Raw genomic sequence first — 18,525 nt, 5'->3', positions numbered from 1 at the left:
TATTTGATGAATGTTTATCTCACTTATCCGGATGACCCGCCACGCTGCCCCCCCCAGAACCCGGGCTCCCAGGCTAGAACCCTGTCAGTCCCCTTGTGGGGGCCATGAATAGGTATACGTATATTAAGCTATAACTGAAAAATTGAAGAATTGACATAAAAAAGTATTTTTATACTGTAAATGTATTATATTTATTAAATAAAATATTAATAATTATTTTTTTACGTCCTGTTTCAGTTAATTATAATATACGATGGTAAAGTTTATTGAACCGAAAAAAACATATACAAAAATGGACGAATTTGCTGATTCAATCATAATTATTACATATTTGAAACTTATATTTGGATTGAGTATAACAGAGCCAAGACACGATAAAAAGAATCCTAGAATTGTACCCAAATTTCTAATATGGCGTACCTACAGCATACCGTGGAGTTTTTATGCGTTATTCTTAAACGTATCCCATTTAATATCATTCTTTTACGTGAAAGAGATAAAAAACAATGTATCAGAACTCGATAATGGAATAGATACACTGTTTACGGCTACAGGATTTTTCACTATGCACGTAACTGTCATCGCAAGCTTATTAAGCACAGGAAAGCATTTGAAATTGATGAAATCATTCAAGAAATTAGACAGACAGCTGGAAATCGCAGGAAAGCCGATGGATAATAAAGAAATTAAACGAATTGTATACGTTAGTGTGTCTATAATAATGTTGTATTGGACAAGTTTCTTTTTAATGTACGTAGTATTTACATGTGGGTATGGAACTTTTAGCTGTCTCAGAAAATGGTTTCATTCATACCATCCGATGAAGGTTATTATGGTTATATTTTTAGAAGAAATACTATTTTTGATTGCAATACGCATTCGATTTAAAACAATCAATGACATGCTAATAAACATTCACTCGGATGGTGCTTACACAATAAGCTCAAAACACGTGGGAATAACGAAAGCGAAAAATGATAAAATATTTAAACTGACGCGGCTGAGAGATTTGCATTTTAATCTCTGTGAGATAACCAACGAATTGAAAAGCGCTATATCTATGGAGACACTAATGAATCTGCTGAATTCTTTTGTGAATATTTTTGTCGCACTCTACGCGATGATTTTTGGATACGCGAGGGATGAAAAAAAAGTGAGTGTCTTTGAAGATCCTGTCACTGTCACTATACCACTGGTTTTGCTGGTTGAGGCATGTCTAAAGGTGTTATGTCTGGCAAGGTATAGCGTCGCTGTCGAATCAGAGGTAAGAATAACACCATTATCGTTGAACTGTAACACTTTGTGATCTCATATTGTGATCCTCAACGTCCTATATAGTATTATTTTTTTGAATATGTCCGAGATCATAATGGGCCTCCACAGAGTGGAGGCTTGTATTAACAGATTCTTTTTTTTACGAGAAATAAATGTTAGCCACTTGCTCAACATATTAGGTCCATACTTTGACTCATACACACATTTTTAAACAATATATGTATTTGCTAGACCCATGATTTGAAACTGGGACCCACGACATTACAAGTCGACTCGTAAGCCGCCAGGAAATTGTGGGCGTCAAAGAATAAGGAATATTATTTACCGCGGTGATATTAATACAAATGTTGACAGCGCGGCGCGGAATATACAAACTGACTCCAAACGCGAATTGAAGAACAAAATTTGTATTTGCCAGATCCAGAATTCAAACCTGGGCCATCGTGGGCAAATATAGTATATATCACCATAATTAAAATATTATTTCCTAATAACAAAAACTTCCGATGTACCTACCTAACGAGTTTTTTTAGTACGACCGTCTGTACAATATACGAAATCATCACAAAGCAATACCTTGCAAATACTCGATAATAAAGAGCCCACCACTATCTGTCATAACGATAAATCAAGTAACACAGAAGTCTACAATAATTTTGCAGCTATAAAGCAGTGTTTTGTGTTTCCTATAAAAATTCAAATTTGTCATATCGAACGTTGGTCCAACGACTGTTACCCTTAGATAATAGGAAATACTCAAATATTTTGTATGAACATAGCTTACTCAAAAATAACCAGAATGGACTTGGTTCACTATGGTTGTGAATCACTCATATTATCTACTTATTTAAACTTTAAATTGTATTATTATTTGTCCATGGATGTTTCTTAGGTTGATTATTATATGCATAACGTGGCATCTCCCAAAATCCCTATCGCAAACTAGTATCTTTCCAGGTCAAATCACTACTCAGTAGCACCGCCGTAGACACCCCTTGAATGTCGGTTTTGCCGGTAAACTCTTCGAGATTCAACTTGTTGATTTGTATTCATATCTCTGTGAATGTAAATTACAAGCTATTAACTAAATCCTCTGAGAATGTCTTTAAATGTGTACGGAAAGAGAGGAGACGTTAGGTGCAAGTCGGTACAACCAGCTTTGTGATATCTCTCATAATATGTGCTTTTAAGTTGAAGTCAAATTATTAAGCTCTGCCAAAGCACACTTGATTCCGTGGGGACCTCAGTATTTGGTGACTGCCTGGCCAGGTTGAAACTCTCGGCTTATATTTACGTAACTAATATGTACAAAGTAACAAACATTGTACGTAAACACGTAAATTATGTTATGAGTAACATAATTATCTTTGCTATATTCTAGTGTCGGAGGACGGCATCTCTTCTACACCAAAATACAATGTACACAATGGATGATGAATTAAAAAATGTGGTAATTGTTTTTTAATATGGTATTTTAATTTTGGGCGATAGTTTTAAGAGTCGCCATCTGGATGCTAGAACAATTAATTTGACGGTTACCAACTTGGTTTTGGTAAACATGCTTGAAATTGATGTTCAAATATAGTTATGTTACGATTTTTCGTCTATTTTATTCATCGTTACTGGCACCAAATTGGTAATCGGTCATGCTATCCAGATGGAGTCATAAAGTTGGTGGCGACAAATCCTCCTACCTATAAATAAATATTTTTTTCTATGCTATGTTTCCATGAAAACAATTGATTGTGAAGTATCCCCATATAATGCTCATTACATACAATAATTACTTTCTCAAAACTGAAATAAAATAATGTTTGTTGACTCAGTTTTTCATGTTTTTTTTATGTTAAGTGATTTATTTGTAACCTCTTTTACAGGTGACTCAATTTTCGCTTCAAATACTTCACAAAAACGTGAAAATAAACGCATGTGGAATGTTTTCAGTTGACTACTCTTTACTATATCACGTAAGTACCCATATATTCGAGGTATCTCACGATTGAATTTGAAATATCTGTAATTGGTAGTGTATCCAGAATTCGAAAATTACATAAGAATATACATTTTATAATAAAAATAAGATAAAAGGTTACACGGGATATAAAAACTGTGGTTGCAGATATATTATTTTTCACAGAATATATTAAACATTATAAATAATTGTGAAACTAGTATGATGGACCCAATTCTGTTTTTTTGTTCAGAAAACTTTCGTAGTTAATTTCGAACAATCTAATGTCCATAAAGCTTTTAGAAGCATTAAAAAACTTTTAATAATCACAACGCTTTTGCGGACAGATTAAAAATGCTTGTTACTACTATGTTAATACTCTTGGGATTATATTTTTTGATTACAGTACAATATTATAAGTTGCTCTAAAAGTTCTATATTAATTGTCAATATTTGAACAGAATATTATAAAGTTTTTATTTAGAGATGAATGGAATATCATCATATACTTGTAGGTCTTTAAATTAGATACATATTATTGTGAGGAAAATAATGAGAATACGACAGCTATAGTAATATAAAGCCTTCGACTATTACGATGACATATTTATCATTACCCACTTTATGATAGTTCACAAAGCATTCGGAGCCATTCATTAGTCGGCATATTGGTATTAAACGGTATGCAGCCAATGAAGTATCACCTGATGAGCATGGGGTGGTTTTTATTTCGAGGTTGCCCAAACTGAAGATGAGCAATGAACGATTTTCGTTTGTAAGAATATCTCCATGAGCCCAGTGAAAGAAACAGAGCTCTATATTTTTTCTAGAATATCAATCGCTCTACGTAATTCATGCGCTTCTGCCCAGGTTAAGGTTTTGCACTAGGATCAGTCACTCAACTTACTGGACCCGTGGACCCAGCGTGGACCACATATCGAATAAACAACGTGTTTTTTGCCAGATGCAGAAATGAACCCACTATTATCATCACTGGTGCCACATCTGAATATCTGCCCTGGCCCTTCAACATATCTCTACTCAACCCTGACCTGAATATCAGTTGGACATACCTAGAATATATAGTTTGTCCAGCGATCAGAAATATAGTATTCTGATGCGTCGTTGCCGCTCTTGTTTTGTCTACATTAAACATTTTGACGATAACGTCTACCTTAGCGATAGTGCCCATAGAACGCGTCGAGCGGGCGAAGTCGGCGTATGAAGCGTTTATTCATAACCATAATCACACGTCTCTTGCCGCGCATTACCCTTCACCTATGTAATAAGCGGCCCAAGCAGCACAAAATAATTATTATTACAGCGTCTCTCATAACAAAGCAATAAAAATATTATATTATTTCGGGGCTTGTAATTAATATTTACGACGACATTATTCAACCAGCGAAATATAGGACACGGAATAAAATTAAGCAAAGATATCTCTGTTATTAAATAATTGCTTCTCGCCCGTCGATCGACGACGCCTCGAGCAGCGTGATTTTGGTAGCCGTGTTCAATGAATGGACTTCTTTGTATTTTCATTAAATCGTATCGCCGAGAAGCGAAAAACGGTGACTCATGCGGCAGGCGGGGCACAAGGCATCGTCAAGTCCAGTGTGCGCTGGCGTATTTGATTACGTTGTATTTTCGATGATTTACGCGCCACTTGTAGAAATTTTGCGCGAGCGCCGCACTCGCTGCGTCAATGGGCTTTATGCCTTAAAGATGTATTCCACCCAGTATAGTCTTTAGTTTAGATCTCTATAAATATCACTATATCCAGCTTTTCACAGCGACTGTACGGTTTGTAATGAAGCTGGTGCTATATAGTTGATTTAACAGATTAGCTCCATGATCTTCTGAGCAGAAGTTTTTGTTTGTTGTAATTTTTATATTTACTTAAGTTCGTAATTGAAGAAATGTTGTATTATCAAAATGACGTTTGTCAGTTATTGAGAAAAACTCACGACAGTTTTATACAGTCGTATGTGTGTTTCTCTGGATGGTCGTTTTAATGGCCGCTTAATTAAATACGCCACCAAAATATTAGTTTTTTAAAATTGTATTCTGAGATAATAAACATAATTTAAATCAACGATAAACGATTGATTTTAACGAGTGATCTTTTTATCTCATTATGTAATCATGTTAATATAAGCTTTATTTTTGATTGATTTAAATATATAATATCATATTTGGTTTTCAGATAGTTGGTGCAGTAACAACGTATCTTGTCATCTTAATTCAATTTTTAATTTCCACACAACAAACTGAAAATCCAGCACAGAAGCAATGAAATGTATTACTCTCATGACATGATGATTTACTCACAATAATTGTTGAATCTACAAAGATAATCAGAATGTAAATAATATACAAAAGAAAATAAAATTTGCGATGAATGATATTTTAAGAATATTTTAAGAATAAATCGAATGGCATACAATAACATGACGTAATAATAAAGTACACGCAGAAGCATAAGATGTCGAGACCAGTCGGTAAAATATAATACTATAAAACCGTATTACCATTGACATCTTGCAAATTCTATCTTTTTTCAAGCCGAGCCATAGTTAATAGACCAATAATTCAAATTCACCTTTTCATTGTATTACGATGTGTCATAATTATATATTCTACCAACGAAAATTAAATATTTGATTCTAGTGTGTTTCTATCATAAAACCTTTGCAACCATGAAATTACTTCAGAATAAATTTTATTAATGTAATTTAAATCTTTTCTTATCCTCGTAAAGCAGCCTCTAATAAAGCAAAATAAAAATGAACCTAAACATGAACCCACCATATTAATTCGATTCAATAGTTCATTAAATTATTAGAATTTTAGTTGTTTATTGGTATTAAATAATATTTTACTAGTATTTATTTTAATAACAACTAAATTGTTGTGCTACGTTGGCGTAGAGGGTCTACGTTACAGGGCTACAATGTGCGTAGGCCAGTTATAAATTGACGAATTAATGGATGCAGAGTTAAATAAAATAATGGATTCCATATTATATATATTTTGTCTAGATATAAATAATCACATATACTATCGAAGATCGTTACCATAAAGACGAGCGAATGAATTGGTGACACTATTACATTTCAACTCTACAATGAATTTTAATTAGTGTTATTTTTTATAAGTAAACTAGAATTAACTATATTTTGTGTGTTAGTATGCAATTGGTGAGTGCGCGTAGTGCCTGAAGATGCCAAAAGGCGAAACCTGGGAAACAAAAAATGACTCAAATAATATAATAGTACACATATTAAATCAATTGGAATTTAAATACAAATTACATAGGTAGGTCGTTTGTTCAATGAATGTTAAAAAATATATCAAATTCCACATCTCTAAATTCCTTTAGTTAAGAATTGGTAATCAGACATGGAGGTTTTTATCACATACTATTTACTATTGACATTTAGATTTTGTGTTTATGAAATATGAATCTTCTGTGCCACAAAGTAAGGTTATAAACATTCTGTATGACTTTATTTGCTTTATAGCTTTTGAATAATGCCAAGATAAAATAATATTTCTCGGAACACAATAATAGTCCGACGGCGTAACTGTCAACTGACGACATTTGTAGGCACTATAATTTGTAGCCTAACGGAAATATAAATGTATAAAGTAAAACTTTTTATAGCTTGTTATGATGTTTGAAAATTGCCAAATTGCTCACATTATCATGCCGGCAAAAACATGAATTTTTCATACTATAATTCAAGGTAATCGGGCATAAAAAGAGAAAGGAACGTTCTAGTAGGAACAAGAAGAGAGATACATATATATTTCATATCAGGGCTAGATTTAGATTCACACTTGAATATAAATGACACATCCATATTCAGTTGTCACTGATGCAACGGTAAAATAAACGTTTTCATGATATGTTTATCATTGTATTATATTTAATATGTACATTTTTATCGTGATGCATTTAATTCTGAAATTATAAATTAGTTAGTATTATTAAATATAATTGAATTTAAAGCGTTTTTTACGTACTCAAATGAACGGGACTAGACGGACGGACTAGAAGGCACTAACATGCAGTATATTAAAAACATTTTAAGTAAAATATATTAGTTGGTATACTATAGTTATTAGATTCAGAATAAGATAAAAACAGTTGTTGATAACAGTGTATCAATGTTGAGTTTTTTTACTTACTACCTACTTGGTTAACCAATTTTTGAGGCTGATGACACACTAGCATTTTTTATTTGGACATTTTCTCGCAGTGAAAAATGTGAATGTTCATACATTATATACCACTCAGGAATATTGAATAGAAACGTTAATTTTTTCTATAACGTAGACATAGCGTCGCTGTAGGATTGGTTTCCCGGATAGACCAAATGTTCAGGAGACGAAAAACAAATTTCATAATCCTATATTTAAATACATGGAGATATTTAAATTGGTATTTTTACAGCATATGAATGATGTATTCATTACCATTACAAAGTAATTTAAAGAAAGGGATGGTTCTAGTCCAATTAGATATCAAAACACATTCTGCATTAAAAGGTCGATTTCGACAAAAACGGATATTCGGGAAACCAATCTATAGCGACGATAGCTCACGAGCGCTGTTCGACTCATTAACGGACTGCCCTAAGATAAAAATATATTCGGCTACATATGCATTTCATTTATTATTTTTTATTTTATTTTTGTAATCTATAATGTATTTTTTACATATGTTTATTATGTGTGTGTATGTTAACTATATTATGTGTGTGTTTGTTTATAATACATATTTTATTCATAATATGTTTTGTTGATTTTATTATAAAGTATGCTGACTTTACACAAAGTGTAATGTAATTTATTTTTTATATGTGTGTGTAAATAAATAATTATTAATATGTAATAAAAGATATTGATAGCAATCTTTTGTATATAGAGATGGGGTCGATATAATATATATTATGTAAGTGAAGTATAAAATTGGATCCCAAGTCTACCCATTTTTACACATATTGTGAAGAGATAGAGGCACAGTTAATTGGAATTGTATAGAAACGTAGTACTTTGTAATTTGCTTCAGAAATTTTGATCGCAGAAGGCGAAATATCTTAGGTTTGTTCAACATATTTTTATGTAATATAGTATAAACGTTGGCTTTATATGCCGGCTCTGTGTTTATATTTTATTTTTAGTCAAAAAATCCGTATTACAGTTAGTTGGAAAGAAGACAAAATAATAATACGTGAAAAAAAGCGTTATCAGGAATGCACCCATTCTTCATACACGCAAGAACAATTCAAAATAATGACGATGGCCAAATAATAATGGGGGGAATCTGCTGAAAATTATTTTCAAGACAAGTCTCTCGAGTTACCAGTATGGCGCAATGGAAAGACGAAAACATAAGACGTCTTTTTATTTTAATAATGTCACTTTGTAGTAGCCTGTAGTGGTCGGCAAACTGTTTATTGCGAAGCTATTCATGGCCAATCGTGTAGGAAAAGATGGTGAACAATCGCTACAGGTGTTGTACATAATTAAATACGGTCATAATTCAATACACGATCACAATAATAGATTTGTGTTTCGTAGATTTGGTGATAACAGAATATAAATAATTGATCCTGTCTTATCACATGTGTTTTTTATTGCAAAATATGGACATCATTAAAATTTAAAAAATGAACGGAACTAAATTCGAACGGAACAGAATAACTTTCTGTTTTCATACAGAGAGGATGTCAATAATTAGTAGTATAGTGAGTGATACCTACATGCACAATAGTAGACGTGCATTGATACTATCTACGAATCATTTGTCAGACAAAGAATCAATTATGTAGGTAATTAATTAAGTTATGTGAAGATATTAATACATTATTTAACAAAAAATCTATACAAATAATAAAATCGGTCATTGTTCGTTTATAGCTCAATAATTACTGCACCAATTGATGAAAGTTGTGCAGCTTACAGACTACATTTTGTAGTACCAATTTAGTAGACCTATTTTAGGCTTTATCCTCGATATCTTACACAATATGAGGTATGCTGTGAGCTGAGAAATGTGCGTCTAGAAATCGAACAAATTCTGTGTCAATATTTTTTATAATAACACATTAATTATGACATAATATGTAGTGAAACGTCTGTAGAGAAGAATACGTATAGAAATATAATAATTACAAAATAAAACTTTTTATATACCTACCACGTTTTTAAATTTTCTTTTGAATCATATAATCTTGACAATTCTATGTATTAAGAAATACTTTTTTTTGTAGTTGATAGAAATACTGAATAAATATAGAATACTGTAATGTCATTTTGACATTTCATATTGATTTTCATAGTAACGCACGTATATATTAATAATTTAGTTGCTAAAACCCCCTAGCAACCAACAATAATAACTTTCCATACAAAACAGAATTAACTGAAAATGAATTCAATTCTAAAAGAATGAAAATAATGGCTAAAAGTATGCAAATAATGCATTGTTATCGTGTTCTGATATATTTTAAAAGTTTCAAATATCTAGCTAGTCGGGAAGTTAGTTCAAAATCTTCAATCGTCCAATATAAATCTTGGACAAACAAGAAAAAATATGTACTGGACACGCAAGAAAAAATTAATACTGGATAAACAAGAATACGAGCTAATAAAAACTTGGTTAAAAAGAATGTTTGTTTATTTCTTCGTTCCAGATTTGAATTTTTACCATAGATTATGAAACAATTTGCATAATATTTTGAATTTGATTATACAGACTTACAAACTTATCTGAAGAATGGGAAGGGGGAGCCACTGTCTAAAACTACCCAACCAATACTCATAACTGGACAAAATCTGACATTTTCAAAATGGCGTCCTATGGTAGTTCGTAATTCCATTTTTGGCCATTCTACAGATAAGTTTGTAGGTCTGTAATATGGTGTTGTTTTGTTTGAATTTTAGTGTTGTCAGAATTATTTTCAGTTTTACATATTATTGTTACATGTTAATGTTTATCGGTAAGCGAAGTTAAGAATCAATATTTATTATATCCGTCAAATTTTTAATTCTTGAAATTAATAAAGTAATATTATATTGCAATAAATTCACCATTCAGCGAAGCGTAGGTATTACTTTGAGACAATGATGATTTTATTTGATAATTTCATTTCGTCGGTGGTGAACTTGCATGGGATTATTTTCTGATGATACGGGTAGAATTTTTTATAAAAAAGAATCACGGTCAACCACCGTTTAGACCGCAAAATAATTAATTATCGCCAACAAGTTGACGTGTGGCAAACCGAACGACAATCAATTACTTCTCCACATTCTCAAATACTAATAGATCATTGTGTTTTGACAATCTCGGCGTGTTTTTTTTACGATTTTATTCGGGAAATATGACAAATTGTGACAGATTTATTACAGCGGGCCATTACAACTTCACGCAGATTACTTGCTGTCGAGTACCTATCCTATCCTTTGACAAATTAATCTTAGACAGTTTTAAAAATAGGAAAAATTTATCACTCGAGCTTAAGTAATCGAAAACTTTTAGATAGTATCGGGTGGTGCAAATGTCATGGAAAATTCCGCAATTTTTTTTTGAAACGTCATCTGTCATTGCTTTGTTGACCGACGTGACGTTGCTGTTGTATGAAATTAATCAGAAAATTCAGAAATTTTTGAAACTGAGAGTACTCAAATCAACCAACTATTTTAGCAAAAGAAAGTTTAATTAATACTCTAATAATGTGTAAACATTACGTGTGTGTGTATGCTATGTGTGTGCGGTTTTATATTGACTGTATTAAATAATATGTTGACCATTTATATTATTTATGCTTAATTTTTGTACAATTAATTATTATTAGCAACACATCTTACTTACTACTTCTTCACCCTGTCACGCCCAAGCATTGGGGCATAGGGTTCGCGCCATTTTCCTCGGTTCATCGCCAACTCTCGCGCCTCCTGCCATACCAGACATGCAGCGCGTAAATAACCTTTTTAGAACCACTGCAGGGTGAGGGACGGCCGGCCCTTACGATTATAACAAGCTATTTTTTAAAAATCAACGAATACCTAATTCACAAAAATTAGGAATGTAATATGTTTTATTGAACATACATAATTCGGAAACACCTTAGAAATATACATATTAGAAACAATTTTGAAAAAATATGATGCCGGGTAGGACTCGAACCCACATCTGTCGGAATTCAGGCAAATGTGCTTTAATAATTTAGTTACCTGCACCCCATCTAATTAACTGGCTAGGAAGCAAGGTAAGTACATATTATTGGTACCTATCTCGATTCAAACTGTAATAGCCAGGTGCCAATAGTTACGAAATTTGAGAAATGTTTCAGTCACATAACTATTACTTAATTTCGTTCATATACAAATTATATATTATTATGTATTTTATAATATGTATGTTTCTAAGGTTTTCTGAATTATGATAAGTATTACGATTGCAGTACAATAATTACACTATACTCACAGAGACCAAATTCGGTATTATGTAAATAATATTAGGTACCTACCTTATTTTACGGCTAACTTAATAATTTAAAAAATGTAATATGTAAATAGTGAATAGTAGGATTTTAGGATGGCTAATAACTTCGTGTGTAGCCAATACCACATTTAAACATCTGAATAGAGATGCTATCTTCATAGCGATATACGACATCTTGAAAAGATGCCTATACTCGAGGATGTACATGACAAAGGCTTATCAGGAAAGCTTCGTTCTCGATGGCATCTAAGAGATCACTCCACGCAGAGATTCACAGATCCCTTGCCTGTCCTGTAGGTGCATGGGTATACAAGTCTTCAAGCATAGTATGAGATATGAATCTAAAGATATCAACCATCTCCTCAAGTGGAGAACAATTTGAGAGTTTGTCTTTTTCAATTCTTTTTTCATTTCAACTTTACGTAACCCTTCAAGGGGGACATGCTCAGCGTACGTCAAAATGGAGCTTTTATGCTATTTTCAAAGCATGATCCTGGACATTCCTTAAACGTTGTAGGTAATTTATTTACATAATTTTGAATCCATATTATCCTTTATATTTATTTTAAACATTTGATGACTGCATTTTTACTTTTACATTTTGCTTTTTATTATATAAAATAGTATTCTTTTAAACCTTTCGCTCTAATGTTTTAGAATATAGTCATATTTCAGTACGTCCATGTGAAGTGGTGTTAAGATTTTTTATATTTATTAATTTTTAAAAGCATTTATAAAACTATTATTAAAATTTATGTCGACATTATTATAGCAAAATATTTACAATAAAAAATTATATTAATAATCTCTGTGATCCTAAACATTGTTTGACAAGAATTAGGCATTTTATTATTCAAAAAATGGGCAAGATTTACACATTTAAAGATACTTTTAAAGATACTGATTATAAGCTTTGTCTTTGACCATTCAAATGTGATAAACATTATATGAATAATGTTTGCTTTATAATAATTATTGACCCAAGAATAAGGTAGTATTTTTTTGAAATACACCATTTCTATTGGCATTTCCCAGTGGCTAAGCTACAACATACGGCCGTAGCCATAGATTGACAAACGATAAATGGAGTAGGGTAGTAAGTAGGTGAGAGGAGAGATTGACCTCGTTAAAATTAACAAAATTCTGTATGGGATAATTAATTGTCACACGAACATGAATGTATTCTTGAACCCAATAAGAGGTGTGGGTACCCAAGAAAGGAACCTTTGGATGAATCATGATAGTATATTATAATTATATGGATTTGAAAAGAATAACTCTCTGACCATTGTTCTTACGTATTGAAGACATTGGCTGGCACACTGGCTACAAAGATTACACCATTTCACAAAGATTTTTTTGTGAAATAGTTTTAACATAATTTTAATGCGTTGATTGTACATACTAATGATATTCACTAATAAAGTCTTGCAGCCTAATTGTGTAAATGTCAGGGATGTGAAATGAAATAAAAAGCAACATTGCATACTGATTATAATATTCTATAAAATTGACAATACGTTTGAATAAAATTAATATCTATTGGTTTTATTTAATTGTTTTCAAAGTTAATGAAAAATTGTTGTTCATAAACTTTTCAAATTAGATAACGATATTTGCGCCACCCTATACTTTGAACTTTCCCTTCCTTTTGGTGAGTTTGAAACTTCAATTATTATCAGCAAAGTGAACCCAGGTATAACTACCAAAATCATCACAACAATGACAGGGTATAATAATAATTTCCTCTTTAGGGCGTCAGATATGGACTTGGTAAACTTTTCGAGAGACTTATTATTATTAGAGAGTATATTATATGCTGGATAAAGGCGTCCCCAGCATCAGTCCTTAAATCTTTACCGCAACGTACTTGATTTGTTTTACTATCCAGCGAGTTTACGAATGGTTCTGTCGTCGTTCAGGGGTTTCTTAGGTATCATTGAATCTGGGTCCGGACCCGGAAACGCCCCGCCACCTTGTGTATGCGCCTAAAAATAATTGCATCTTCTTTGGTGCATTATCTAACTATATTCATATAAAATTTATATCATTTCGAAAGCATCAAAAATATACCTACTTATAAGAAAACATTTTTTTAAAGATAAATGTAGGAATCAGGAGGTACTCGAACTAAGCTATCGGTACCATACTAATCATACCAAAATTCATTATACGTCCGAGGTGCTATTTCAAATTCCGTTAAGGTGAAGCGTTTTTTTTTTTCGACTATGTCCGATCCTAGTAGGATCATAATATGGGCCTCCACAGAGTAGAGGTTTGTATTAACATATTTTTTGTTTTTTTTATGAGAAATGGATGTCAGCCACTTGCTCAACCTACTGGGTCCATACCCTGACTCACACACAAATTGAAAAACAATATGTGTACTTGCCAGACCCAGGATTCGAACCTGAGACCCACGGCGTGATAGTCCAACGCTAATTTACAATTTCAACTGTATTAATTAATAAATATGTATCTGAAAACATTAAAAAGAAAAATATTTTTTATTTTAAGCCAAAGATAAACCTACAATTTAAGAAAAATATTATAAAATGTAAATTTGGTGCAGGATCCCACGTTATTATTACATATTATTTATAGTCATATTTATTATTAAATTTAGTTTATTAAGTTTTATATTTTTTGACGTAGAGATTTTTGACTAATCCATAGTTTTAATATTTTTTTTTTCATTTTAAAAAACATCGATTTTTATAAAAATATAAATGTGTATAACTCCTTTCCCTTTCCTTTTTTAAATCCTTTTTATTTATATCAAATCGAGCTTCAATATTGGGACCATACCTAAATAAGAATATAGGTTTATCTTTGACTTAAAATAAAAAATATTATTATATATATATTTGAAATTGTAAATTATCAAAAAGATGTCTCAAATTGCAAGATTAGTATTTTTCCGCTAGGTGCCTCTTTAAAAAGGCTCTGTAAAGGCATCACCTTAATTTTGGTAAACATAGTTTGTGATTTTGAATAAACGAATTTACTTTGATTCGTAGGTGGCGTCAGGATCTCTTGTTTTTTTTAACGTACTTTATATCTTAAACTATGTTTTATTCCACAAACCATTTTTTTATTCAACGAATAATTCACAAGATTTAAGAATGTAACATTCTTTATTGAACATACATACTTTGAAAATACCTCAAAACTATACAGACGAGGCGAGGCTCGAACAAGCTTAACTAATTTAGCCACTTGCATTCTACATAATTACGACGAATTTAATTAATAGTCATGCGACTAAAGCTTTCTAAAATTTGGTTAATATTAGCGACAAGCTTTTGTGGTTTCAATCAGTGTATCAAATCCCACGCAGCATCATATTTTTTTCAAGATTTTTTTAAATACGTATATTTCTGAGGTGTTCGTAATTCAATTACAATTACACAATATTTATGAATGTAGTAGCATTCGTTATTGAACATTATATATAGGGTATTGCTCATTGATTAAGATTGTTAAATATATTTATATACATATATGTTACGCCGAATGTGCGAAATTGACGATTACATGAAATGGGCAAATTGCCTAAATCATGAAAAATGCTAGCCCGTTGCCTTATTCATGAATTAGGCAAAATATCTGCCAAGTGCGTGAATTCGGCAGTCATTTTTCAGCCTAGTTCATGTATTGGACAAATTAGATAGTGGCGCTACGGTGGTGTTTTTTGCAACTAAACCAAATGTGTCAAATGCTCATGCATTGGTCAAAATAGATGGTCGCGCTCCAGTGGTGTTTTTTGCAACTAACCAAATGTGTCAAATGTCACTGATTATATAAAAATATACCAATCAATAACTACAATGATGTTAATATTCATTTATTATGCCCAAAAAAAATCTAGGACTATAATATGATAACGGAAGAATTTTATTAAAAGGTATTTTCGCGATTTGATTCGTGCTTGGGTATCAATCGTGCAATAGTCGATTGCTTGTTTGTGATAGTATGATTTGATAGTTTGTTGACACTTGTTAGCTAACCTCATAATGGACATTCAGTTGAATTCAGAATTACAAAACCTAACCTAACCTAACCTGATAATAATAATATTATATTATGTCCAATTATAACTAATAAAACCATCCGTATTAAATTTACTTTTTCTACTGTCATGTTGACAGTTTAAAAATTCCATACCCTGGCGAATTCACGCACTCGACAGATAATTTACCTAATTCATGAATAAGGCAACGGGCTTGACTATTACATGAATTAGGCAAAATTTTGCCAATTTCATGTAATAGTCGATTTCGCACATTCGGCGTAACATATATATTAAAATTATTATTATCTTTCATTCTGTCTTTCACCTGTGTAAATCTTCCACGGACTACTTATTTTTCATTTGGCAATGTTTATTTATATTATGAATATAATAATATGTCACTTTCATGTACACCGTCTCAATTATATTATTATCATTTAAATGTTATCTGTCTAAATGTATAAATAAGCAAATGTTTTTTTTAGCTAGATTGAATTATAAATCTGGCGTTTTTTTTAATACGGATATACGTCACACGTAAACCGCCGGCGTCCCACTAAGAATGTGTAGGTAGATTATCAAAAATGTTCCAGATGTTTTTTGGCAGCCCCCATCCTCCGCCCCCCCGCGGGGGCCCGTCAACCAGCGCTCGAGCGTTTTGAATAATGAGAGTAATAATACTGAAAAGCCTGAAAAATGTATCGCGCGGGAGGGGGCTCCAGTCTTGCCGGATAGCCCGGAGGCTTCGACGGACCGGAAAAATAGCACTTTCCCGCTGGCACATGTGATGCCCGATACTGATACGCAATTCAGTATACAATGCGAGCGTATTACGAGGGTGGGTCAATAATTCCTTAGAAAAAAGCATTAAAACAGTTTTTATTTTTGTATTTTTTTTTTATTTCTCAACATAATCTCCTTGGAGCTCAATACACTTGGTTAGACGTTTCTCAATTTTTTTTAAACCGTCAGAAAAATAAGTTTTCGGAAGGTCCTCAAAATAAGCATTTGTCCGATCGATGACTTCTTCATTTGAAAAAAAACGTTGTCCACTTAGCCATTTTTTTAAGTTTGGGAAAAGGAAAAAGTCACTGGGGGCTAAATCTGGCGAATACGGTGGGTGGTCGACCAATTCGAACTTCAATTCTTCAATTTTAGCCATTGATCGTAAACATGTGTGAACACGGGCATTGTCCTGATGAAAGAGGATTTTTTTCCTGTTTAAATGAGGCCGTTTTTCTTCAATTTCGTTTTTTAGCTGGTCCAATAAAGATGCATAATAATCCCCTGTTATTGTTTTTCCTTTTTCCAAATAGTCAACGAAAATAATTCCACGTGCATCCCAAAATACAGTAGCCATAACCTTACCAGCTGATTTTACGGTTTTCGCCTTCGTTGGACATGGTTTGCCTTTCGCAATCCACTGCTTTGACTGTTCTTTCGTCTCGGGAGTATAGTGGTGTATCCATGTTTCATCTACAGTCACAAAGCGACGAAAAAATTCATCCGGATTGCGTTGCATGAGCGACAACAGGGCTTTAGAGGCCACCACCCTTTTGCGTTTATTGTCGACTGTGAGCAAACGCGGCACCCATCTTGCAGAAACTTTTTTCATGCCCAATTTGTCATGTAAAATAGAAATGACGCTACCTTTTGAGATCCCTGTAACCTCAATTATCTCACTCAACTTTAATCTTTGGTCACTTAACACCATATCGTGGATTTTATTGATCATTTCTGGTGTAGTCACCTCTACAGGACGTCCTGAGCGTGGTTCATCCTTTGTTGATGTACGACCACGTTTAAATTCATTTAGCCAGTTATAAATAGTTGCAAGTGAAGGAGCAGATATGCCGTGAACTAAATCCAAATCATTTTTTTATTTCCTTTGCTGTTAACCCTTTTATATTAAAATGTTTAATAACAGCTCTAAACTCAATTTTCTCCATTTTTGTAAACAAGCAAATTTTTTTTTTAAATGTACGAAAATAAAAAACAACAACCCGACCAATCTGATTGAAACTTCGCAGCATACTGAATCGGTAGTGCCGCTGCATGAAAACAAACCGCTTACAGTACTAATCGCGCCACCTGTCGGCTTTTCTAAGGACTTATTGACCCACCCTCGTATAAAAGACCAAAACATCGGTTCTTAAGATAACTTAATATGTCACTCTTATACACATGAGCAGTGGCTTAACTACGTGGTGCAAGAGTCCGTACTGTACTTTCTTTTGGAATAGGGTAAATTTAACGCCCACGGTGGCCGCGCGGCTTAAGCGTTGGACTATCACGCCGTGGGTCCCAGGTTCGAATCCTGGGTCTGGCAAGTACACATATTGTTTTTCAATCTGTGTGTGAGTCAGAGTATGGACCTAATAGGTTGAGCAAGTGGCTGACATCCATTTCTCGTAAAAAACAAAATCTGTTAATACAAACCTCTACTCTGTGGAGACCCATATTATGATCCTATTAGGATCGGACATGGTCGGAAAAATAAAATAAAAATGAAAATACGTTATAACAAATATTATTACTCCAAAAAGCAATGTGTGCATAGTACTCATAGGAAAATATTAGGTAGGTACTATCTATATCTAAAATTAAAATATTGTCAACCCCATTTGAAATCTAGATTTTATGTTTTTAGCCAACTTCCAATAGATCAGAGTTTTGTATATTGAAATCACGTTCTGCTAAATTTTTTTTATAATATTTATTTTTATTCTCTCCAGCAAAATGAATAAACGCATTTGATTTGAT

The 18,525-nt window shown here is 32.6% G+C and overlaps 1 protein-coding gene across 1 annotated transcript; it reads left to right on the top strand.

The window, feature by feature from the left end:
• The first annotated feature begins 565 nt into the window (after positions 1-565).
• LOC147074948 (gustatory receptor for bitter taste 66a-like) lies at positions 566-5,525 on the top strand. Its single transcript, XM_085943279.1, has 4 exons — positions 566-1,264; positions 2,657-2,725; positions 3,153-3,246; positions 5,440-5,525. Exons 1-4 carry the CDS (start codon positions 566-568, stop codon positions 5,523-5,525), a joined length of 948 nt encoding a protein of 315 aa, XP_085799405.1.
• Positions 5,526-18,525: the final 13,000 nt, after the last annotated feature.

Source organism: Rhyacophila brunnea, unplaced genomic scaffold (assembly GCF_057557595.1).
Source record: "Rhyacophila brunnea isolate RB1 unplaced genomic scaffold, BYU_Rbru_1.0 scaffold_15, whole genome shotgun sequence".
Taxonomy (NCBI): domain Eukaryota; kingdom Metazoa; phylum Arthropoda; class Insecta; order Trichoptera; family Rhyacophilidae; genus Rhyacophila; species Rhyacophila brunnea.
This window is presented reverse-complemented; position numbering and strand designations above follow the sequence as displayed.